Source organism: Raphanus sativus, chromosome 2, assembly GCF_000801105.2.
Source record: "Raphanus sativus cultivar WK10039 chromosome 2, ASM80110v3, whole genome shotgun sequence".
Lineage (NCBI taxonomy): Eukaryota > Viridiplantae > Streptophyta > Magnoliopsida > Brassicales > Brassicaceae > Raphanus > Raphanus sativus.
In genome coordinates this window covers 2083949-2107837 of record NC_079512.1, presented here as the reverse complement: position 1 = coordinate 2107837, position 23889 = coordinate 2083949, and the positions used below count along the sequence as shown (strand labels likewise).

The window sequence follows — 23889 nt, the reverse complement described above, 5'->3', positions numbered from 1 at the left end:
AACACTAAAAGTAGAGAAATAAGTGAGATAAAGAAAAAAGGAAGAGAGATAGAGGTTCTTAGAAAAGAAATTCAACAGAAAAATGTAAGATACACATAGCCACATGTCTTTTTTTTTAGTCAAACCACTTTTATAATCGTTATTATTTATAGTTGTGAGATGTCCAAGTAAATTTTTCATTGCCGCCGATGTTCTTATAAACACATTAAAATAATTAAATTGTATTAGGTTACTTTTAAAAAAATGGATGTAACCATTGTGAACACTTTTAGCATGTCCGACTATTCATTTTGAGCTTTTGATATCAGTTTTATTTCTTTTAGAGTCGAAGTAGAAAGAAAATATATTCAAGAACCATTTATTTTCATACATACATTATAATCATAAGCCAAAAAAAAAGTACAAGAGAAAAAGAAGAAAATTTTATAAACCAAGCTGTTTCATTGCAAAACCTTTTTCTTTGAGAAGATTCCTCCAATAAACAAAGGGATTAATCTCTTCTTTTTCTTTGTATTTGCCATCTTCTCCTTCTTTCTCATGGAAGGGTGTCTCCCAAGAAACATCCCCACCACAGGACCATTATTACTATTACCCGTCGTAGGGTTTGCAAGTTTCACGTATCTCTTCTCACTCATCGACCTCAACCTTGGACTAGTACTAATTGGTGGTCCATCATCAACATGTGGAACCAATACTTCGAACTTGGTTTTGAAAACAGTATCATCATCAATTTTCTTTACGGGTTCCTCAGGAACTAGTCTCAGCTTCTGAAGCTCTTGTCTTGTCCTTTCAAGCTCTTCCTTGAGACAAGACAAAGAATTCATCACTTGCATGCTTTCTTCTTTTGCTTTTTGGAGATTGTGTTTTGTCTCTTCAAGCTCTATCTCTAACTTTGCTGGATCTTCCATCTGTTTTCTTCCCATAGTCTCAAAATAAGATGAATAAAAATGAAAAGTTCAAACAGAGAGAGCATAGGACTTGCCTCTTTGAGATGGTTGGAATAGACTTGACTAGCTAAGACTCTCTCACCGAACAAAGCCACAGCTTCTTTGACGGTTTTAAACGGTGCCGTTGTGTCTATCTCTGCTCTCTTCATAGTCTCCATCTGTGGCTGCTTTACTCTCTATGAAAGAAGTAGAGAGATACATATGCTTATAGTAGCTATGATGACTTTGGAATCAAGTCAGAGATTACGCAAAGCATATTAGTTTCTTCATCTCCACTTCGTCAGAATACTCTCTTCTTCTTTTTCAATAAATTTAGTATATTTTAAATGTTTCGTGAATATATATATATATTCTATAAAAATAACGGTTGTCCATAAAACATCCTAGCTAGTTAGAAACATGATGGTTTGTTCTAGTACATTTGTAATGTCATAGAAACAACTAACAACTATGTTTTTCTTTTAAATAACTCAGATCGCTTGATGCACAAGAAACTCAAACCTAGCATTTGTGGACTCAACCATCTCCCACTGACAATTCCTGTTCATCCTATTTGCATACTCTTCTTTCTCAATATTTTAGTACATTTTATATGTTTTGAAGATATATACAGAAAAATATTTATTGAGCCACATCCTGAACAAAAAATAATATAGAAAACTATTTGATTCATATAACATTTCACAGCTATTATACGTATTTTTATGTTACTAACATCAGTTATTTATTTATTCTACTAATAACCATGTTGTCTTTTTAAGTAACTCAATTCGCTTGAGGCACAAGAAACTCAAATCTTGCTATTACAAGCTCAAACCTAGCATTTGTTTTTTCCACCTGTGATTCTCATTTACATAAAAAAAGACATTTGAGGTTTTTATCCTCGAACAAGTGAGATTCAATCATCTCTCACTGAGTAACCTTGTTCATCCGATTTTCATCTCAAACTCTGCCGAAGACAAAAAAAAAACAACTCTGTTCTTCTGTTCTCAACCAAGTGTTTCTGATCTTTAGAACTAGTTTTTTTTTAACTATATAACACAGAGCATCATCAATCACGACTGCTCGTTGCAGAGTAGCTGAAACGGTGTTCTCGTTGCATCTTCGTAGACAAGTGGGAAATGGTGCTCTTGTCTGTTCATCACCATCCTTGAACGATTGCTGTTGTTGTTATGGTGATGATGGCTCATTGACATTGCTGCAGCAGACATGAGACGACGTTGCTGTTGTTGATATACATTGTTGTTGTACCTTGGCGAGGAAGCAACGTGCAGAGGTTGAATGCTAGCCAGGTTCAAGGACAGGTTTGGTTTGCTGTATTGGTTCGGCACCGTGTTTCCACTTGTTAGAGGTCTGTACTGAGCAGCAGCCCACATCCGTTTCTGAAGCTGTTGCTGCTGCTGCTGGTTTGCGTTGTAAGCAGTTTGGTATCTACTAGCTACATAAGGAGACATTTGCTGCATCTACAAGATGAAAGTCACATTTATTATGCAACTGAATACAATCAGAAGAGAGATGACTTAAAAGCTCACCTGATGGCTAGGAAGTGGAGATGAGAGCTGGCTATTGTAAGCTGCAGAGATGGGATGCTGTGGAAATGGGAAATGAGATTGTGCTGCTCCATTAGATGAGAGAGACAGGAAGTCATAGCTCTGTTCATTCAAAGTAAAAACAGATTTTGAACATAGAGAAGCAAAAAGAAGACAAAAGAAAGACAGTTATGTATGCTACCTGTTTTTGAGTAGTGTGAGAACCAAGGAGCTCCAGAGAAAGCTGAGTCTTGTCCACCTCTTGCACAGGTTTTGGATTACATGTCTTGTGGAAATCAAGGAGATGTGGATTTTGAAACCTATTGGTTGGAGCAACATTGCTTTTAAAGTCGCTCATTGTTGTCACAGGGTCAGGGAGTCTGCACTGTGACGTTTCTGAAGATCTTTGCTCCGTTTGTAATGCTTTGATGAGTCTGCATATGTAAATGTGAGATGCACATCTCTTCAACTTCCTCGGACGGATGCTTAACAGTGAAGCATTCTTGGTTGGAGAAAGAGCTTGACCCATCCATGGTGGAAGAAGGTTTGTAGGAGATAGCCTGGTTGAAGATAGGCCAGGCCACAGAGCAAGACCTGTGTTAAACGCACATGTCTCAGTACTAGCCTAACACTTATAAACTTATACAAAACTTGTAAGGTAGCTTTTCTCACCGTTGCTCTTATACTCCATATCACTTGTTGCTGCAGCCTTTGTGGTTGGTCTTGTGGTTACAGGTGCATCAGTCACATTCACTGAGCTGCTGCTTTGCTGGTGATGATCTTGCTGTAAAGGCATCTCATCAAGCGGCTTGGTTTTGTCTGAAGAGAGAACTGAATCCACCGGTTCAAGTGATTCATCTTTGGTGGTGAAGTTAGTTTCCACAACCAAGACTGAGTCAGCTTTGGTGGTTTCTTTATCATCATCATTATCAGACAGCAAAGGATCATCACAGGTCTTGTTATCAACAGAGGCAGTCTCTTTAAACATATCAGCTAAACCGAACAAAGTCTCTGCAACTTCTTCCTCATCTTTTGAAATCTTCATAGACTCAGAGACAACAGCTTTTGCATCCTAACCAAACCAAAAAAAAAACATTAACTCAAAGTCTTTGTTTTAATCCTACTAAGAAAAAACTTGTAGTGGATAAAAAACAAACCGTTTCTTGACTCTCCTTAACCAAATCCATGTTGAGTCTCTTAGAAGGAGAGGATAGGTTAGTAGAAACAGATTCAAGATTCCTCTTCTTCATGGCTGCAATTCAAAAGTGCACAAGAAATGAGACAAAAGTGAAAAAAGGTAGGAAAAAAAAGGAACAGAGTTCCCAAAGTAATATAAAGACAAGCTTTAAAGATAAGAAAGAACATATAATAAAATGATGATGATAGCTTTTGAATTTTATAAGTGGAGAAAAAGAAGATAAAAAAGACAAGTAGCAAGAATCTTGGCGTCCATAAAAAGAAAGTTAAAAATAGAGAGATTGCTTGAAAAACAATCCAAAGATTTTCAAAACACACCATGATTTTCTCAACTACTTAGAAACTGAGATTTACTGACACTTACAGATCCACTAATTTGATATTTAAACCCAAAGAAAAAAAACATTCCATTTTAGTATTTTATAAAAAATGAAAAAGTGGGTCATGAAGAAGAGAAGGGACCTGAACGAAGCTTCCTTGGTACAGAGGCATGAGGATGCACAACAACACCATTACTCTCCTTCAAACTCTGAACAGCCACAAAGAGAGAGAAAGAGAGATTAGTATGTGAAAGTAAAAAAAAGGGTTTAGTGTTTTCTTATTGAGTAAGAAAGAAAGTTACCTTTTTTAGAAGTTTAGAAGATTTCTTCTTCTTATTAGAGACAACTTCGTTTTCTAAATCTGAATCAGGAAAGTCGTAGCACATCATCATCATCTCTCGCTTCTTATCATTATCATCAGCTAAACTCAGTTTCTTCATCGTTCTTTTCTTGTGTTTTGCAGAGACCACAGATCCTGATGAGTCCCATGAGATGGTAAGAAAAAAACAGAGCAAACGATTGAGTTTTAATACAAAACGACAAAAAAGGATAGAACTTTGGAACATTTTGTTTTGTTGGTTTGTTGTGGTGGGGATAATAAAAAGATTTGGAATTTACCAGATTTTTTCTTGGAAGATAGATTGGTTCCTCCTCCACGTCTCATATCTCGACGACCCGTTTCCATTTTCGTTAAAAAAAACACACACACTCAAGAGGAAGAAGAGGAAAGAGACTTCACTTCAACAAACATCTCTGCAAAACAAAAAAGGCACACACTTTGGTTTAACAAACCCAAAAAAAGAGAGAAAGGTAAAAAGAGGTTTATTAAAGAGAGAAAGAAAAGTTCGTTTCTCGTGCCTCTCGAAGAATCAGGTTCTCTTCGTGTAACAAAAAAAAAGGAAGGATTTTTTTTTAAACATACAACCCGTGAAGAACCTCTCTCTCGCTTGCACCCAAAACAAAAAAACAGAGTTTTGTAAGAGGAAAGAGATCAAAATCAAACCTTGTGCTGCTCTCTATCTCTCTCTCACAGAGTTTGAACATTTGCGAAAAAAGAAAAAGACGGATAATCCGAAGCTGTCGCTTCGCTCTCTATCGATCGATTTTTTATAAATGTCACACGATTTGACAAAACGCTCACTCTCTCTCTCTCTCTCTCTCTCTCTCTCTCGTGTTTTATCTTCCCCTATCTGTGTATCGAACGGTGTGTAATGAAAGAGACACGACCACCGTCCGATCTGTTTCACTGTTCTGCCACGTCATTAGTGAGGAGATCGTTGTGTCAGACACGTCAGCAGTAAGAGCTGAGAAATGTACTTACTACTGCATGGGTTTCCTATGCCTATCATTTTGAATCCGTCCGGTCCTACTCTCAAAATATCAAATCCTTTTTTTTTCCTTTTTTCAGAAAATCATACCATTAATATTAACAACCTAAATTGTCTAATTCTTAGGTCTTTAAAAAACTATTTTAAATCTTTCATCTTCTACTACTTTTTTTTTCCGTCAAAAGATTTTAATTAGAAAAAAAGCCAAGCCCAGAGAAGGCCGAAGCCCAATTACACCAAAAGAGGGCTAAAACCCAAACTACTACAGACAACAAGAAAAAAAAAAACTAAATGGGCCCTCGGCCCACTCAGAACCCGCACGACCCAGTCGGATCACAGATCAAAGAGGCTGACCCGACAAACTGTGGAGATCTGCTCCAATAACGCGTCATGTGTCGTCATCGCCTCGACTTGACCATTCCGCCTCGCCGCCGCCGGAGCACTTCCATCGATATCCTCGTTCGCCGGAGCTCTATAACCGACAAGCCTCCAAATCGAACCCCTAACCTATAATCGTTCTTCACCGCACTGTCATCACGCCGGAGATTCCAGTCACAACTGAAGATCTTCTCCGACTTTGAAACACTTCAAACACTAGACACGCAAACCGAGAACTCTCGTCACCCCACCTTGACGGTAAACTCGCCGACCTTGACACAAAAAGAAAACTAAAAACCTTAACCCAAAGAAACCCGGATTTCTAAGCGGCAGCGCAGAGCTCTCGTAGCCTCCACTCTCCGAATCCAAAAGCCGGTGAAGACGAATCTACCGGAGACTCTCTTCCCGGTAGATAGAGCCGGCGTCGGTGGACCTGAGTAAGCTTCTACCTCCCGGAGAACACCACAACTGGACATACAAACCGCTCCTTCTTTACCGGAACCTTCAGACGAGAGCGTCATTACTCCACCACCGCTCCACCGTTAGAGATGGAGGCAAAAGGAGAGCTCAGACAAGGCGTTCGTTGCCAGGACTGCGAAGAAGGAGTAAAGGAGAACAACATCGACGGAAAAGATAGGACTCCGACGCCGGCACGGACGCTCACGCGCCGGCCGGACGCCGGATCCAAAAGCATATCTAACTTCTCTCTCTTCTCTCTCTTCTCTCCACTGGGTTATCTTCATCTTCTACTACTTCTCTTATTATGTTTTATTTAGTTTATTTTTAATTATATTTATTGATGAGGCTAACCAATCAATGAATGATCGAACGGCTAATTAATTGAATGGTTTGAATTTTTGTGGGATATAGAAATTTTGTAATCAATTGTTGTAGTAATAAATTTGTAATTAATTTCATACGTTTATAGGACTAGCTAGACAGCCAATTGTTTGAACACATCATGCAGTACTAGTTCACTGATTTTGATTGATTTAGAAGATAACTATTTAATTCTACTCTGCAGCCATTTATAACCAAAACTAGATTTTAACCCGCGCTGGACAGCGCGGATATTGTTTTGTTTATTTTAAAATAATTATTAGTGGTACATGATATATTTGTATTATTTTTATGATTATAGATGGGTAAGTTTTAAAGATATATTGAATTGTGATGTTATTACATAATATTGTTTGCATGGTGTTCTTTTGGTGTTCAAAGATTTTCAATGTTGTACATAGTGATCTTTTTCCGTATAATGTTAGATGTTTCTTTTATAATATTTGATAATAAAAATGTGTGATTGTTAATTTATTTTCTTATAAATATATTTATATGTTATTAAATATATATTATCAACATATTCCGCTCAAATATTTTATGGATATACTCTTAAGATAATAAGTTGGGGAAAAAATTAAGATATAGTTTAATATGTTTTTAAATATATGGTCAATTTAAATAAACCGAAATTAAATTATATAATTTTAGTATATTTTTATGGGTATTATTTTTTCGTATATATATCCTCTTTATAATTTAAGATGTGAATATAATATACATTTCTTTTATATTTTTGACATATATATGAAATAATTAGACAATTGTGTGATAAATACTTAAATTTAGCACACAACTGAAACATAATTGTTACTAACCATATAGTTTTCAGAAAATTATAATTGTTGGTAAAGAATTGGCCCATTAGTTCTAAACGTTTTGGTTTGATCAAAATGTACATTAAGCCCACAAGTTTTTTTTTGAACGTGTGGGAAGGAAGGTAAATGACCTTTAACGTTATCTCAAAAAATCAAAAAAATCTTTAACTGTACCATTTATGATTAGTTTTAATTAACTTGATATGATCCATAAATTATGTAACACACTAACAAACTTCAAACAGGCCAAAACTTAAATGAGAACTTTTATGGTAGATAAAATTTAGGACTCTATTTTAATAGAGTAGATGTACCCCCACAAAAAAAGAGCTATGATAACTTGGTATAAGTGTATAACCGGTCCCCTCTGTAACTCAAACTTCTGGCTGTCTTCAACAATTACGAGAGAATGTCACGGTGTTTTTTTCTCTCCTCTTAATGACTCGACCAATCAAGAAACGGCAGCACTTTTCCAATGTCTAATATCCAAATGCCTAAACTAGAAGCGTGTACGAACTGCTAGAGAGAGACCACCTAGCCTTGACTCTAGAGAGATAAAAAGTTGTGGTGATGTTAAAATCGACGGCTATTATTACTGTTCAGATGTCTCATCATTACATCACACTGAAATCGACAAGTCAGGTGGGTTTCTGCCAAATGTCTACTGTGCCTACCAAATAAATTGATTCGTCTCTCTCTTTTTTTTCTTTACCCATTTGTTTTTTATTATCTTTCACTTGGAGTAAGGCCCATTATTATGATAAGCGTTAAGGCCAATAAAATGTGCACTTGTTAGTTATGCTAAGAACGACTTTGGAAAGAAGACCCATAATTATGAGTTGATTTAAGGCCCACTCTTGTTATAAAGTAAAGGTCCACTAAACCCACGTTTTGTATAGTCAAATGTAAAAGAACGAGTACATGTACAAAAGATATTAAGAAGCCTCCGTAGCATAGTGGTATTGCGTTCGCTTCGTAAGCGAAAGGCCGCGAGTTCGATTCTCGCCGGGGGCTCTTTTATTATTCCTTTATTATTTTTCCTTTTGCCTACTAAAAAACCTAATGCGTTATAACAGAAAAAGACCTTATCGCAATTGATTTTTTTTCCTTCTTATACGAAAGAAGTCTTTCAAACAACCCCATACAACAACACACCATCAACACCAAACGACTAAATATACAATCACTAGCCTCAACCCCAAACATTAACCACCAAATAACTTACACAGATCATCCTAATTAATCAAACAAAGGAATAAACCCTCTCAGTAATTAGCTGTAAGTTAGATACAACCGCCAGCTATTTCTTTTCATAACATTTTGCGCAATTAGACTATAACACATATGTTTGCTGAAGAAGCTTCAAAAAGCATCAACCATTCTTAAAACAAACATGAGACCAATTCCACTTCTGATCCACAATGGATTTTTTTTTCTTTCTTATTTAAAAAAAAAAAGTTTATATCTCTTCCCTGAAGTGTTTATTGCATTCGTTCAACTCTTCGATTCCTCTTGTTGTATTTACAGCAACTTTAGGGTAACCCCACTGTAATATCTTAAGTGGATATCTAAAAACTTTTTAAAGTTCAAACAGTGAAAAAAATGGAAAAAGGACCAAATTTATGAATACTCGAATAAATATCGTCTACAAATAAAATCTGATCTTCTTCGAAAATACACATGTGATGTGCTTTAAATTTATTAAAAAAACTGAGAACACCCTAATGATACCCAGTCAGTAATTGCTAAGTATCATTTCAAAAACAGCCAATCATTGGGGAAAAATCATTTTAATCAATCATCCATAATGTGTTCAAAAAAAAAAAAAAAAAAAAAAAAAAAAATCAATCATCCATAAAGCAACATATAACTTTATTTAGAAAATGAAACAATAAAACGACATTATTTTCACTAGAACCCACACACAATACGATGTAGGGCTACATGCCAACAATACAAACAAAACGAAATATCTGGTCTTGATATTGAACAACCGCAACAGTTTGAGAGTTTTTAGTTTACTTAAGGGCACTTGCGGCGACCATATTGTGGGTAGTGAGGTTGGCGTAGCACTTGCACTTGTCGTAGTTTCCGTACGTGCCTGGTGGCACGCAGTTGCACCTGGCGCAGCAAGTCCCACACGCTCCGTGACAAAGGTTTGGTCTACTTGAGAGCTTCCACCGTTCAGTACACGCACTTCCACAATCTACAAAAATAAACATTAGTCTTAATATAAAACTTACATGTATACAATGTATGTGTGCACATATAAGCTAATACAGTTACCAATCTTACTAATCTAGCTGCCGTGACCATTCTTTTTGTTTGAGATTTCCTGAGTGGATATTCAGAAAAGGATAAATATAAGAAGTATATTTAGTCAAATAAATAGATATATATTTTGTATTTGCAATGAAAAATACGTACCACCTCTGCTTCAACGAGTTGGAGAACAAGAAGAGATATGAGAAGAGAAGCAATACAAACTTTTGAAATTGCCATAACTCTCTAAGGAGATGATTATAACATGATCAGAGATAACTCAAGGAAGATAATGTGTTTTTGAGTTATGTCTAATGAGAACTTGGAGGCCTTCAATTTATAGAACGGGAATCAGTAGAACAAAAAGGAATGAACTAGATAAATGGAATATGGAGAAAATGAAATAAAATTCATCCCATTTAGTCATGATAAAAATTGTAACGACATCATTTTCTTTGAACTTTTTTGACTTTCTATGAAATTGATAGAATGAGCATTCCATACTATTTCATTCCAAAAAGTTTATAGAATCGATGGAATAAAACATTTCACATTATTTCATTCCAAAAATTTACAATCTAATTGTAAACTGCTAAACAGTAAAACTTAATTACATTGAAATAGTTTATATAAAGGTAAATTTGTATGATCTGTTTTAAGTTTTTGACGTTTTTATGTTGGATATTGCGTTTGCTTTAATGACGAACCAAAAAAATGCGCTTGTGCTATAAAAAGGAACTCAAAAGAGGAAGTGATAGATAAGTGGTATTGTGTTAGCTTCGTAAGCGAAAGGCCGCGAGTTCGATTCTCACCGGAGGCTTCATTTCTTACTCTCTTATTTTTTTTTTCTGTTTGCCTACCAGAAAACCTAATGCGGTACAACAGGAAAAGACCCTATCACAGTGGAAGTCTTTTTTTTTTTTGGTTTTCATATGAAAGAAGACTTTCAAACAATCCATACAACAACGGCCATCAACACCAGACGAAGTTCACCACCAATACGGCAAGACCACTAGTAGTGGTCCACTACTACCCATATCGTCCATATATACAATCACCCCAACCCCCCCCCCCCCCCCAAAATTTACCACCAAATGACTTAGACAGATCATCCTAATCAAACAAAGGAATAAACCCCTCACTCAACGGTGACTAGCTGCTTCATACGACCGCCACCAAGCATTTGCGCAATTAGACTAACACATCTGTTTGCTGAAGAAGCTTCAAAAAAATAAATCAACAATTCTTAAAACAACACATGAGACCAATTCCACTTCTGACCCAAAATTGATTTGTCTTTTTTCTTTTAAACAGCTTATCTCTTCGCTTAAGTGTTTATTGCATTTGTCCAACTCTTCCCTCGTGCTATATTTACAGCAACTTTACTATCCACCTATCCTATAACGCTAGTCATCTATTTTGTTTTTTGTTTTTGTTTTTTTAAGTTTCAAAATTAGATTAAAACAATGCTAAATAATCTGTTATTTTATATAGCACTCATAAGAGAATAGTGTATTATGCTATTTCGATTTTGTTTTTTTATACGAACCTACGATATTCATTTACTATTTTCTATGGTATGGATTCTGTGGACCAAATTTATGAATAACCGAATAAATATCTTTTTTGCTTAAATAATAACCGAATAAATATCGATGCTAACAAAACATCGTCTACAAGTAAAATCCAACCTACGGATCATATTCCACAAATAAACATAAAATTCCCTGAAATATAGACATGTGCTGTGCTTTAAATTTATAAAGAAAATTGAGAACACCCTAACGATACTCAGTCAGTCCAACTGTTAAATATCATTTCAAAACAGCCGATCATTGAGGAAAGCATTTAAATCAATCATCCATAAAGCGTCATAACTTTATTTAGAAAATAAAACAACACAATGAGATTCTTTCACGTAAAACCACAAAAATACGACGTACGGCAACAATTACTGACAAACAAAACGAAATAGTCTTGATACTGAACAAGCGCAGCAGTTCGAGAGAGTTTTTAGTTTACTTAAGGGCACTTGCGGCGACCATCGTGCGTGGTGAGGTTGGCGTAGCACGCGCACTTGTCGTAGTTTCCGGACGTGCCTGGTGGCACACAGTTGCACCTGGCGCAGCAAGTCCCGCACGCTCTGTGACAAAGGTTCGGTCTACTTGAGAGCTTGCACCGTGCTATACACGCACTTCCACAATCTACAAAAATAAACGTTAGTCTAAATATAAAACTTACATTTATACTATCTATGTGTGCACATATAAGTTAATATAATTACCAATCTTACTGCCGTCGCCATTCTTTTTGTTTGAGATTTCCTGAGTGGATATTCGGAAAAGGATATATATATATAAGAAGAGTGTTTAGTCAAATAAATAGATATGTATTGTGTATTTTCCATGAAAAATATTCCCTCTGTTTTTTAAAGATACATATTCTAGTCTTTTCACATATATTAAGAAATCACATTAAAAATGCATTGATTTTTGTGAATAACAATTTTCCATAATCTTTAACCAATAAAAATCCAATAAACACAATTAATTTTCTTGAAGTTAACAGATTTTCATTAAATAATACATTGAAAAAGTAAAAAATGTATTTTTTAAAACAAATTTTTTTCCTAAAACATGGATCTTTAAAAAACAGAGGGAGTACGTACCACGTCTGCTTCGACGAGTTGGAGAACAAGAAGAGATATGAGAAGAGAAGCAATAAAAGCTTTTGAAATTGCCATAATTCTCCAAGGAGATGATTATAATATGATCAGAAATAACTCAAGGAAGATAATGTGTTTTTGAGTTGTGTCTAATGAGAACTTGGAGGCCTTCAATTTATATAGAACGGGAATCAGTAGAATAAAAAGGAATGAAATTAGAGGAATGGAATATGGAAAATATGAAATCATTTCATTCCATTTATTCATGATCAAAATTGTAATGAAATAATTTTCTTTGAACTTTGTTGATTTTTCTGTGGAATTGATAGAACAAGCATTTCATATTATTTCATTCCAAAATTTTTTATAGAATGAATGGAATAAAGCATTTCACAATATTTCATTCAAAAATTGATAATCAAAATGCAACATGTATATGTGTAGACTTCTATAGTTTACGTATACCTAAACTGCTAAACAGTAAACTCTATTATTGGTTTCACTTGAGTTTGATACACTTTGGTTCTACCAGAACATATTGGTTAAGTGATATATATATAAAAAATCATTTTAAAGATCTGGTATTCATAGTGAGCTTTTGTTATGAAACTTTGACATAGGCATGGACTACTCGTTCCAGTTTGAAATATTTTTGCTCTTTTTATGATATTTATGTGACCTGGTGAAAAAGGAGAGAACTAAACTGCGTTTTAAATCAAAATTTTGTTTGGTAACTTTTAGCTAACAGATTAAAAATATTAAGTCAGTCAGTGTTTTGATTTTAAGAGTTGATGTGGCTGAGACGAGAAGAATGAGGAGATGTTGACGTGAAGGTCCTTTTGGGAATACATTATTTCACAGCTTGAACCTCTTCTTCCGAGTTGTGATTCCTACCCCTTGTTTTAAATATGTTTCTGGATCTTATCTCTTAAGAGGTACAAATTGTTGTGATTTAAGAAATAAAGAACGTGTCATAATCTAAGAGTACGAATGTCTTGTGATCCAAGAAGTACAAACGTATGATGAACCAAGAGGTACGAAAGTATTGTGACTGAAAGGTTGTGAATGTATTATGACAAAAAAAATGTACAAAAGATTCGTGATGAAAGGCTGTGAACGGTCATAAACGAAAAAGTGCGAACGGATCTTAACCGGAAAGATGTAAAACGGATCTTGACTGAAGGGGTGTGGATGGATCTTGACCATGACTAAAAGGGTGCAAATGGGTTATGACCGAAAGGGTACAAATAGTCGTGTTCGAAAGATTGCAAATGGTTGTGATCGAAAGTTTACGAATGGATCGTGACAAAAAAATTGCAAATGGATCGTGACCAAAGGGTGCAAATGGTCGTTACTGAAAGATTGCAAATGAATTGTGACAAAAAAGTGCAAACAGGTTGTGACCAAAAGGATGTAAACGGATCGTAACCGAAAGGGTGTAAACAGATCGTAACCGAAAGAGTGTGAATTGATCGTGACTAAAAGTGTGAGAACGACTCGTAATCAAATAAGTGCTGATGGACCATGACCAAAAAGATAAGAATGGATCGTGAGTGAAAAAGTGCCAACGAGACATCATTGAGAAAATGGTATTTGTGATATAAGAGTATATGACCATTTTTGGACAACATAAAAAATCTATTTAAATCAAAATATATCGTTTTCTTAATATTTCTTAGATTTTGTCTATTTTTTTGCTCAGAAAAGTCTATTTAAATTAGAATATATCATTTTCATAAAAAGACTATTTATTTTTTTCTGGTCTTCTCGATCTCAATTTGAATTCATACTCTTTCGTTCACAGTCTGTTTGTATCTTTTCGGTCATGACACATTCATAGCTTCGGTCAAGACACATTCATCCACTCTTAGAACAAGTTCATACCTCTTAAACCACATCACGTTTGTACCTCTTAGTTTATAACGTGTTCATACCTCTTAGGTTACAAGGCGTTCATACATTTTTGTTGACGAATAATCGCCTGAACAATCGCCTTACGTAAATGATATATCTTGATTTAAAAAGATTTTTATGTTTAAAAGAGATTTTTATTTATTATAAAGTGGTGCGATTTAAAATTTATAGTTATCTAAATTAATAAAAGATGTGTAATTTTATTGGTATTGATGTATTTGTATTTTAGTTTTAATTTGAAATTATAAAATATAAATTCATATTATCTATTAATAAGTATAAACACATATGTTTTACAATTTGATATCAGCCTTTTTGGAATTAAAACTAAACTTTTTTATGTAAAATTTATATTATAAAATGATAATTTTTTTATAAAATATGAGTTCCCAAGCGATATCGCGTGGATTTGCTATCTAGTACAATTAGTAATAAAATCATATATATATTTCAATCATTTTATTAGTTTGTGTAAAGAATACCTTTTTAAATGAGAAAATAGTATTTAGATTTACTTTCCAACCTAATGTAAGATTGTTAAACACTTAGGAAATGGGAGATGGTAGCTGTGTTGCTTTGTTTGTTTCATGTCGTCTGGCCAATGGTTTGCCTGTTGCGTGATTAATTGCACTACCAAATCGCAATCTTAAGCTATTGAAAAATCGATTATAAATTGTTTTTTTGCATCTTTGGTTTATATTGTTACAAACTTATAATCAAACTTATAATCAATAGTTTTTTTTTTTTACAAAAAAAAATCGTTTTTCATCTTCTTATTACGTCGGATTCAGGTGATAAGGACGGTCGTCTGATTCTAATGATGCACCGATCCTAATACTCTGATGATCAAATCCATTCCTTCGAATTTAAACTCTTTCTTTAAAATACACTTTGATTTTATATTTTGTTAGTTCATTGTATAAGCCATCATTATACTAACAAATTACATAAGCACGTACTTTTGAATTAATTATTTATCAGAGAACTCTGCCGCAACGGAGAAAATTATCCGGTATGGGAGATTCATCTCTCGTCGGAATATTCCTAGGATCTTCTTGTCCATCACCTTTAACCCTAAAGTAAAGCTCTTCACCAAGATACCATTGTTCTGCTTTCTGTGATCTCACGTTCCACATCCCTTGCACTACAAGAAAACATCCTCAACTCCGATAAAATTTACCGAGAATTTCTCTTGTCAATAAGCTTACAACGGATTTCAGATAACTTTCCGAGGACATGTGATGTTCGTCGGAATAGCCTCAGAACATAGCGATGAATCGATATTCTCGTTGTTTTATCGTAATTTGATGTCGGCATGTTCTCGGGAATTACCGACGAGCATGTTTTGTCGGAACGATCTCAGAACACGTTGTCGGTAGTTTCTCAGGCCAATCAAAACCCCGATGATCAATTCTCTTCTCGGCACGGCATCGCAAAGCGGAGGAAAAAATCGTCGGAGTTCTCCCGGTTAAGCATGGTCAGAGTTTCGACAGAACATGATCGAAAAATGTTATTTAATCTTTATAATCATAATTTTATCTAATATCGAGTGGTCTCTAATTATTATCTGGTTTGATTATTTTTATCGGTAATTTTATGAAGCAGCCACATCTCCCCCAATGAATAAAGTTTGATGTGTCAAACTATATACTTACCCACCTACATAATCGATAGTTTTTCGATAAAAAATGTTCATATTGTCGGTAATTTCTCCGTCCTTGAAATATTTTTTTGCCGCCTCTAAGTTTCATTCCATTTTGAACTATTTTTAAAATATAATTAAAGACATTAATAAAAACTAAACAACAATAAAAATGGACAACAAAAACACAGATTTTTTTAATTCTTTTTTCCTGTCCACCTCTCTTTCTTAACCAATAAGAAAGTGTGGCGTAGATTGATAATCTCAACCATTACATTTAATATTATGACTAGATTTTCACCCGCCCTTAAAAGGGCGGGTACTTTTTTGTTTTAAATTTAATTTTTGATATTTGTTTTTATTTCTGATTATATTTGTATTTTTCGTAATTATATTTGTTTATAAATTTTAATCAAAATATATTTTATTAAATAATAGCAATTTAAAAATTGATCTGATATACGCACAGTTAACACTGGGTTACGGGTCAAACTCGCCGCGCTGACCCGCCAACCCGCGGATTTTCAATTTTGTTTTGGTTAAAAAATATGACTCGCACAATCCGCAAACAAATAATTTTGTATCCTTACCCGCTCCGCTTAATTTTATGGTTATCTGCGGGTTATATATATTTTAAAAATTATTATTTAATTTAGTTATTATAAAAAATATATTTATATTAAAAAATTTATACATGATTTAAATTTTAAATTATTATTTTCAAATTCCTGTATTTTAAAAAATATTTACTTTTTAATTATTATTTTTTAAATACTTTACGGATCGACGGGTAGCCGCGATCCAAAATCCACCAACCCATTCTCAACCCCGCATAAAATACTTATAACCTGCACCCGCAAATTGATTTTGTAAATATAATCTCAATAAGCAATACTATCAGAATTTAGTAGGATATATTTGGTTTTGTGAAAATAGAATTTGTTATGTACGTATTGCTTAAAAAATAGGATATTAGTGGTTATGAAAATATTTTTGTTATTTATATGCGTGTGTATATAAAAGAGTTATATATTTTTTTTCTAGATTTTACCAAAAAAGTAGGAATGATAGAATGTAGAAGCAGTTAGAAAAATTGTTAGTTATTGTATCTTACGTTTTGTAACCGTGAACAATTATTTTTTTTTCCAGATAACGTTATATACACACATAAGCAGTTATATATAGCAATGATATTTTTTTTATTGGACCCAACTATTATCAACAGGACATCTTCATATTTTAATAGTATTGATTATGACCCGCCTTTTTAAAAGACGGGTATATTTTTTGTTTTTTTTAGAAACTTAAGTTTTAAATTTGTGTGTGTGTTTTTAAATTATATTTGTAATATATTAATTTAATTTAATATCTTTTTAGTATCTATATTAAATATGTCAAGCTGTATAATTATACACCTATGCCATATGCATTTCAGAAACCATTTTAAATTTTTTAAATTTTATTCATAAAATTTACAACATATTATATTTCTTAGTAGTTACTTAACATAATTAGTTAAGAATATTCGTACTCAAAAAGACCCGACTCGGAATCGACCAAAAACCAAAGTTTCATACTCAGTGTTTTGAAAACTGATACGGACCCACGATTGAACTGATAAATCCGGTGATCCAAGATAAATAAAGTTTGGATTTTGTGAAGAAAAACTAATATTTAAAAACCTAATAAAACCCGCTAAAACTCGTTAAACCCCAGAAACCAATTATCGATTAAACCATTGGTTGAACTAATAGATAAATTTTACTTTTACCTTTTTCCTTTAGTTCTTAATTATGTTTCTAAAATCTGTTTTGTATAGTTTTTATTAAATAAGTTAGGTTTTTCAGTTTTGTTTCAGTTAATATATTAATAATGTTTTATTTTTGATTTACTTTGAATTTGAAATTTAATTTGTTATTCACATTACACATATAAATATTTATGATTTTTAAGTCTTGATAATATTTGTTAGATGTTATAAATCTTAATTTGTTCCAAAAATAATTTAAATACTCTAAACTATGTTTGATATTTTGTATGTCAAATGAAAAAGAAATATGTAAAAACTAAAGAAACTAATTTAGGTGGAATACTGACAAAAAGAAAATGTAACCGAATACATGATAATATCACATTGATATTTTAATAAATAAACATAGATTACCGATCACAATTTTGGTATAAACCCAAAAGGAAAAGAAATGAATAATTGTTATTGTATATAATATATATAACTGTCAGGTTAATATATGTAAAAGAAAGAAGTGGTGCCGAAAATATTGGAGTGGAAGTTATAAAATAGGCATCGATTATTAGAAGGTGATTATGGTTGTACAGATTGTTTAATTTGTTTTATATTTATTGGACCCAATATATATCAATAGGGCAAACTGCAAAATTAATAGAATAGATGAAGGGTCAAGATTAGATCTTTTGGGTTTATTTCTCTCCTCTCACATATCTCTTTCTTTTTCATCGTTCTCCTTTCCATTTTCTCTTCTCTCTTAATAGTGAAACACGTTGAACCAAAAGCAATGACAAGCTCATATGTGGCCGGATTATCCTCTACGGTCATCGGTTCTGAGGAAGACGACGACAAGCTCATTGGTGGCGACGACCGGATCTGCGTAAGACATCTTGCCTCTGCTCGACTTGACTCGTCTCACCTCACATCGACTCGCCATAGCTCGACTCGCCATAGCTCGACTCGCCATAGCTCGACTAGCCTCAGCTCGACTTGTCTCTGCTCGCCTCTTCTCAAGATCGGAAGCTCACCTCCGCCTTCGCCGATGATAAGACGATGTGCGGCTGAGGATTTTTTTTGGTTTAGAGTTTTTTTTTAGATTTTGTAAACGAGTTTGTAAATCAATATTGTAAACCGATTTGGTATACCAATTTTGTAAACCTGTTTGGTAAACCAATGCATCGTCTTTCATTTTCAAATAAATGTTATAATTTGGCCATATTTTTCCAGACAATCAAAAACTATTATTTCCGATGTCTTCACTCTCCGTCACACCTCTGTTATTTCCGGCAATGACACCGACCCACCTATTTCCGAGAAACTAAACCGATTACTTACCGACCGCATAACCGACAACTTTGTAACCTCAGCGAACCATCGGAAATTACCGAGAACTATGGATTTGACCGACAAATTTTTCACCTCAGAAAAGCATCGGTAATTACCGAGAACCAGTCCCGACAAAATTTCCGACAAATGATCTTCTCGGTTATGTCCGACAATTGACCGATGACTACTCGTTTCCGAGACCCAAACTCCGACATCTTGTGGTTTCTCGGAAACACATCGGACTTAACCAATTCCGACAAGATACCCATAAATGTTACCGTCGCTATTTGGAACTCTTTCTTGTAGTGTTGATTATCCATCGCTATCAATATCGCCACCCACGAATACGGAAAAACCTATACCCAAACACAAAATAATTAACTCAAAAGTCAAAACTAATCAAAATTAATTATATTTAAACTAAACCTGAATTGTCGACCGAGAAACAGCGTCCACTAAGTTATATCCAGCTCTTTTGCTTTCGGACCAACCTCCAAACCCCAGTCTAACACATTTAATGCAACATTATTAGTCTTGTCATTAAGAACGTGATTAAGATTATGTTTTTGTTTTAAATATTAAGTACCCGACGACCCAGAAGTTGTAACCGTCGATGTGCCAGCTCTGCGACTCATCAAGTGGATTCTCGAAAACTATGTGGACGAAGTCTCTGTAACGAATATCGACCACTGATGTTCCGAAACGCGGCGTTTTGTTGGAAGGATAAGTCGGGAACATGTCGGGGACGATCGTGTTCTTTAGCTGGAAGTGATCAGCGAGCTTTAACGGTGTTTCGGGAAAGACAAACGAAACGCCGTTAATTGTGTAACGTAGTCTGTTGGACGATGACATGACATCGTTTTGTAAGATTATCGTTCTGCTCACGTTTACGCGTCCGTAGTGGTACGAGCCTTGTGGGTTTGGTCTCGCCGCTCCAACAGCTAAGTCCTCTCTGTGGCACAGTTACGTTTTACTTCATCAACGCAGTGAGATAGAGGAACTAAGAGAAATTATTAATAACATGCTGAACTAAACATAAGTTTTTTTTTAATCCATGTTTGGATCGTAATAGGTTGACAGTATTTTGAACTTAGATTGGATCTTTGTTTAAAATTTAGTTTGTATATGAACTCATTTCAGGTTCCATTAATAATATTTGAGGTTTAATATATTTAGATATTATATCAAAACAAATATGAAATTGAATAGTGTGATTACTTAATTATAACTAGATCTTGACCCGTGCGACCGCACAAGTATTAATTTTCAGTTTTTATTTATTTATACTAAATAGTATATTTGTAATATTTGATCGTTTTATATTGATTAAGTAAGGGGTGGATATTTGCATATCCACTCGAATTCGGTTAAAATCTATTCGGTTTGAGATTTTGAGTTTAAAAATTCTAGCTCTATTCAGGTATTTATAAAATTTGGTTCCGGTTTTATTAAGATCTTTGCGGGTTTGATAACCCGTTTAAATTATTTTTAATTTTTTAAAATTTATATATCTTTAAACTATTTGAGTAATGTAAGCCAAAGTACCTAAATTAAAATTTTAAAATAGGTTTAACTTGAATATTTGGATGAAGAATAAATATATATTTTAAGTATTTTGGTATTTTGATTATTGTTTATCTACTTTAGATGTTTACTTTCGACTATTTTTTATATTTCAAATATTTTAAACAACTTAAAATAACTTATATCTTGGATATAACTCGAAAAATAGCTAGCATATTGAAATAAATAAATATGATTTAAATACATTCGAATATCTGGATGAAGAATAAATATATATTTAAAAATAGGTTTAAAATAGGTTTAACTTGAATATTTGGAATGAAGAATAAATATATATTTAAGTATTTTGGTATTTTGATTATTGTTTATCTACTTTAGATGTTTACTTTCGACTATTTTTTATATTTCAAATATTTTAAACAACTTAAAATAACTTATATCTTGGATATTAACTCAAAAAATAGCTAGCATATTGAAGTAAATAAATATGATTTAAATACATTCGAATATCTGAAATATTTTGTTCAGATAAAGTTTGGTTATGGTTCTCTAGATACCAAAATGGTAAATCCGTTTGGATAGTATCTAGTTTCGGTTCAAATTTGATGATATTCTTTTCGTTCAGATTTGTTAAACGAAGAGTTGATATTATAATTTCCATGAATTATTTGTCCAACAAAATGTATTTTCTTTTAATTTGATATTGATTTAATTGAAAAGTTAATGAAGTATATTTAATTCAAATTTAATTTTAGAAAACACATTAATTGTAAGTGGAAAAGAAAAAACATTAAAATAGGAAGTATTATTTAATAGTGTATTTAATTCAAATTTAATTTTGGAAAACGCATTAATCAAAGTGGAAAAGACAGCATTAAAATATGAAGTATTATTTAATGTCAGTGGCATAGAAATGTAAATAACACTGAAAACTAAGGGGCATTCTATATGTCTACTTCTCTTTTAATAATATAGAATATAGATATTTTTCTATTACTAATTTGAGTATTCGAGTTGAGATAGTACTAATTTTATATATAGCCCTATTTGGAAAGTATATATACTTCGATTCAGAGTTGAGATAATACTCAAAATCCAAAATAGCGCTATATATATACACACATCCAGATATTTTAATCGGTTTGGATACAAATTCAGATTTCCCTAATCAGTTTGGATTTCGTCTTAAGTTAAAATTTTGTGCATTTTATATGAACATGAATAAAATTTTGACTGTAAAAACAAGATAATTAAATATAATAGGTTTTTATTTACCTAATAGATAGGGTTTGTCGAACCGAGGAGGCGTAATCCCACGATTCAGGTGCAGCGGGAACTGGTCCGACCGGGTCAATGGGGGAGTTTGGATATCGGATTAAAGCTAAACCGGTCATGTATGAATTACTGAACCGGGTTGAGGCGAAAATGTAGTAGGAGCGGCGACATCCAATCGGGTCGGTTTTGGCAGTGACGAGAACGGAATATGATTGGCCAACATGGATGTCCAAGTTAGATAAGGTACGTTTCTGAACATACGAACCCTCTGTCTCAACAAGGAGCATATCATGGTCCTGGATCCTGAAGTTTAAGGATGTCTTGAGACCCACGTTTGATATTCTTAGCCTATATGTTTTACCTATTATTACGCACAAAACAAGACTTAACGTTTGTGTATGATTTGAGATAATATTAATATGTTTAATGTGACGTTAATTATACCTGGTTGAAATGCAAAGAAGGCTTCTTCGGGTCCATGCCCATTGAAAAGAATACCATCAGGAGTTGCTAAACTGAGACCATTATCAAGTGAAGCTCTCATATCCTTCACCAAACCATTAGGCAAAGAAAACTAAAATGAGTGCATGTAACAAAGATGCATCAAGAAACAAGCAAACATCTTGATACTATATCTAATAAGTAATAAACATCATTTAACAAAATAGATATAAGGCAAGAATACAAATGAATTTTAGTATTTACCCTATAGTCATTATTGAACCAGTCTCCGATCAAGATGTCAAACTCGCCATCGGGCTGAGGAAATGGAACCGGGACCAGTTCTGGACTGTAGACTCTAATTGACCCGAATCCTCCTGCCGCCTTTTGGAACAGAAGTGTCGGGAAGTAAAAGTAACTTCCGATCTGATCCTTTATCTGAAACCGGTACGTCCAATTTGTACCCGGTAGTATGGGACAGTTCGTCCCTCGAACTCCGTCTTGCCATGAGTTTTTCCTCATTTGCAACCCATTCCTACGATTTACATGCATTTCTTTGATTAACGATTATAATTAGAACAATAAAAATACATTAAAATATACTTAGCTACTGATCATTATTGACAAGCTAAATAGATGTAAATTATCTTATTTAGTCTACAAATACTTAATAATCAATGTGGAAAATTTACCAGGTCATGAGAAAGGGTTCGGTCAAACGGTTGAAAATATTGACATTTACTACATCGCCTGCTGTTGCCTTAAGAATCGGTCCAGGAAACATGTCGTTGATCACTATGACCTGTTGATTAATCATATTATAATTAATGATTTATAAAACTATATTTTAGCATTTGAAGAAACAAACATAAGGTAAATCATCAGTGAACCTGCTTGTGGGCTCCGAGGATGGAACGTTCCGAATAAGAGACAACCCATTCATACGAAACAGAAGGTGCCATGGCATTGCTCAACTCCAAGACGACCGAAGAGAACATAAGCAACACACCAACTATCGCATATCTCATGACGGAAGAAGTCAAACAAACAAAAAAAACTTTGTAAAATGTGTATGACCTTCTCTTGTGTGCTATGAATATTGAATACGATCGGAAGAAGGTAACTATTACATGCAGTCTCTGTTTTCAACCTAATCACCACCCTTTATGATAATTATGTTCACGTTATATGTACCTTTCCAAAAATTAATCCTGATCATACGTGTATATGGAAATTCAGTTTACTTTCTTATAAAACTGGGAATGTAAATCTCATTTAAATTGTGTGTCTCTCTCCCTACGAAATACAGTGATTTGGAAATTCTATGGGCAGCATATTTGTACGCTTTTGATCACACCGTGGACTCGTTCATTATAAACCAGCCCTTAAAGGCCCAATAGATATCTATATATAATATTTTGATTTATTGCATGTGAACGGACGATAAAAACAAATCATGCGTGAGGGAAGAGGCTGGCTTGCGATATATTGTAAAGTGCATGTGACATATCCGATAGCAAAATAACAAAGTGGTCTCGCTCAGACCCACAGTATGAATTAGTATGGCAGCTATTGAAAATTTTTTTTATCAGTTTATTTTCTCTCACAGTTAATATCACGTTTTAAAACATTTTCACCATTGACATAAAATATATCTACCGGATATTTTATAGGAATAGACACTAATCTGATATCCATGGTTTTCGAGTTATTTATGATTCGATATGTTTTGTCTG

At 33.8% G+C, this 23889-nt stretch overlaps 4 protein-coding genes, 1 non-coding gene and 1 pseudogene across 7 annotated transcripts; 1 reads left to right on the top strand and 5 right to left on the bottom strand.

Annotated features, from left to right (window-relative positions):
- Window positions 1-331: 331 nt before the first annotated feature.
- On the bottom strand, window positions 332-1150 carry LOC108840334 (WEB family protein At1g75720). Its single transcript, XM_018613167.2, has 2 exons — window positions 983-1150; window positions 332-908 (listed from the first exon to the last, which is right to left on the bottom strand). Exons 1-2 carry the CDS (start codon window positions 1103-1105, stop codon window positions 441-443), a joined length of 591 nt encoding a protein of 196 aa, XP_018468669.1. The 5' UTR covers window positions 1106-1150; the 3' UTR covers window positions 332-440.
- Window positions 1151-1750: 600 nt separating this feature from the next.
- Window positions 1751-5150, bottom strand: LOC108817287 (uncharacterized). Of its 3 annotated transcripts, none has more exons than XM_018589943.2 (9): window positions 4997-5150; window positions 4612-4746; window positions 4296-4468; window positions 4136-4202; window positions 3634-3728; window positions 3149-3548; window positions 2679-3070; window positions 2480-2599; window positions 1751-2410 (listed from the first exon to the last, which is right to left on the bottom strand). In XM_018589943.2, exons 2-9 carry the CDS (start codon window positions 4676-4678, stop codon window positions 2003-2005), a joined length of 1722 nt encoding a protein of 573 aa, XP_018445445.2. In that variant the 5' UTR covers window positions 4679-4746; window positions 4997-5150; the 3' UTR covers window positions 1751-2002. The 3 variants fall into 3 exon arrangements, with proteins under 3 accessions (XP_018445445.2, XP_056850398.1, XP_056850395.1); XM_056994418.1 differs by lacking the exon at window positions 4997-5150 and adding an exon at window positions 4852-4991; XM_056994415.1 differs by lacking the exon at window positions 4997-5150 and having other exon boundaries at window positions 4612-4840.
- Window positions 5151-8299: 3149 nt separating this feature from the next.
- Window positions 8300-8371, top strand: TRNAT-CGU (transfer RNA threonine (anticodon CGU)). The gene has a single exon. It is a non-coding gene; the product is annotated as a tRNA-Thr (tRNA).
- Window positions 8372-9222: 851 nt separating this feature from the next.
- On the bottom strand, window positions 9223-9908 carry LOC108841289 (gibberellin-regulated protein 1-like; annotated as a pseudogene).
- Window positions 9909-11452: 1544 nt separating this feature from the next.
- On the bottom strand, window positions 11453-12425 carry LOC108841325 (gibberellin-regulated protein 1-like). Its single transcript, XM_018614094.2, has 3 exons — window positions 12288-12425; window positions 11904-11943; window positions 11453-11823 (listed from the first exon to the last, which is right to left on the bottom strand). Exons 1-3 carry the CDS (start codon window positions 12360-12362, stop codon window positions 11642-11644), a joined length of 297 nt encoding a protein of 98 aa, XP_018469596.1. The 5' UTR covers window positions 12363-12425; the 3' UTR covers window positions 11453-11641.
- Window positions 12426-15057: 2632 nt separating this feature from the next.
- Window positions 15058-23323, bottom strand: LOC108840383 (monocopper oxidase-like protein SKS1). Its single transcript, XM_056994408.1, has 9 exons — window positions 23044-23323; window positions 22846-22955; window positions 22418-22688; window positions 22157-22259; window positions 21713-22073; window positions 19500-19865; window positions 19340-19418; window positions 19225-19269; window positions 15058-15340 (listed from the first exon to the last, which is right to left on the bottom strand). Exons 1-9 carry the CDS (start codon window positions 23179-23181, stop codon window positions 15176-15178), a joined length of 1638 nt encoding a protein of 545 aa, XP_056850388.1. The 5' UTR covers window positions 23182-23323; the 3' UTR covers window positions 15058-15175.
- Between the last annotated feature and the right edge of the window lie 566 nt (window positions 23324-23889).

Excerpts from the sequence above, each read along its gene's own strand:
- LOC108840334 (XM_018613167.2), bottom strand. The coding sequence starts at position 1,105 with ATGGAGACTATGAAGAGAGCAGAGATAGACACAACGGCACCGTTTAAA. Across the intron at positions 909-982 it reads ATTCCAACCATCTCAAAGAG|ATGGAAGATCCAGCAAAGTT; the intron begins GCAAGTCCTATG and ends GGAAGAAAACAG.
- LOC108817287 (XM_018589943.2), bottom strand. The coding sequence starts at position 4,678 with ATGGAAACGGGTCGTCGAGATATGAGACGTGGAGGAGGAACCAATCTA. Across the intron at positions 4,203-4,295 it reads CTTCTAAACTTCTAAAAAAG|AGTTTGAAGGAGAGTAATGG; the intron begins GTAACTTTCTTT and ends GTGGCTGTTCAG. Across the intron at positions 3,071-3,148 it reads TATGGAGTATAAGAGCAACG|GTCTTGCTCTGTGGCCTGGC; the intron begins GTGAGAAAAGCT and ends CGTTTAACACAG.
- LOC108841325 (XM_018614094.2), bottom strand. The coding sequence starts at position 12,362 with ATGGCAATTTCAAAAGCTTTTATTGCTTCTCTTCTCATATCTCTTCTT. Across the intron at positions 11,944-12,287 it reads AACTCGTCGAAGCAGACGTG|GAAATCTCAAACAAAAAGAA; the intron begins GTACGTACTCCC and ends ATATCCACTCAG. Across the intron at positions 11,824-11,903 it reads TGGCGACGGCAGTAAGATTG|ATTGTGGAAGTGCGTGTATA; the intron begins GTAATTATATTA and ends TTATTTTTGTAG.
- LOC108840383 (XM_056994408.1), bottom strand. The coding sequence starts at position 23,181 with ATGAGATATGCGATAGTTGGTGTGTTGCTTATGTTCTCTTCGGTCGTC. Across the intron at positions 19,419-19,499 it reads TACAACTTCTGGGTCGTCGG|ACTGGGGTTTGGAGGTTGGT; the intron begins GTACTTAATATT and ends TAAATGTGTTAG. Across the intron at positions 19,270-19,339 it reads TTTCTCGGTCGACAATTCAG|GTTTTTCCGTATTCGTGGGT; the intron begins GTTTAGTTTAAA and ends GTTTGGGTATAG.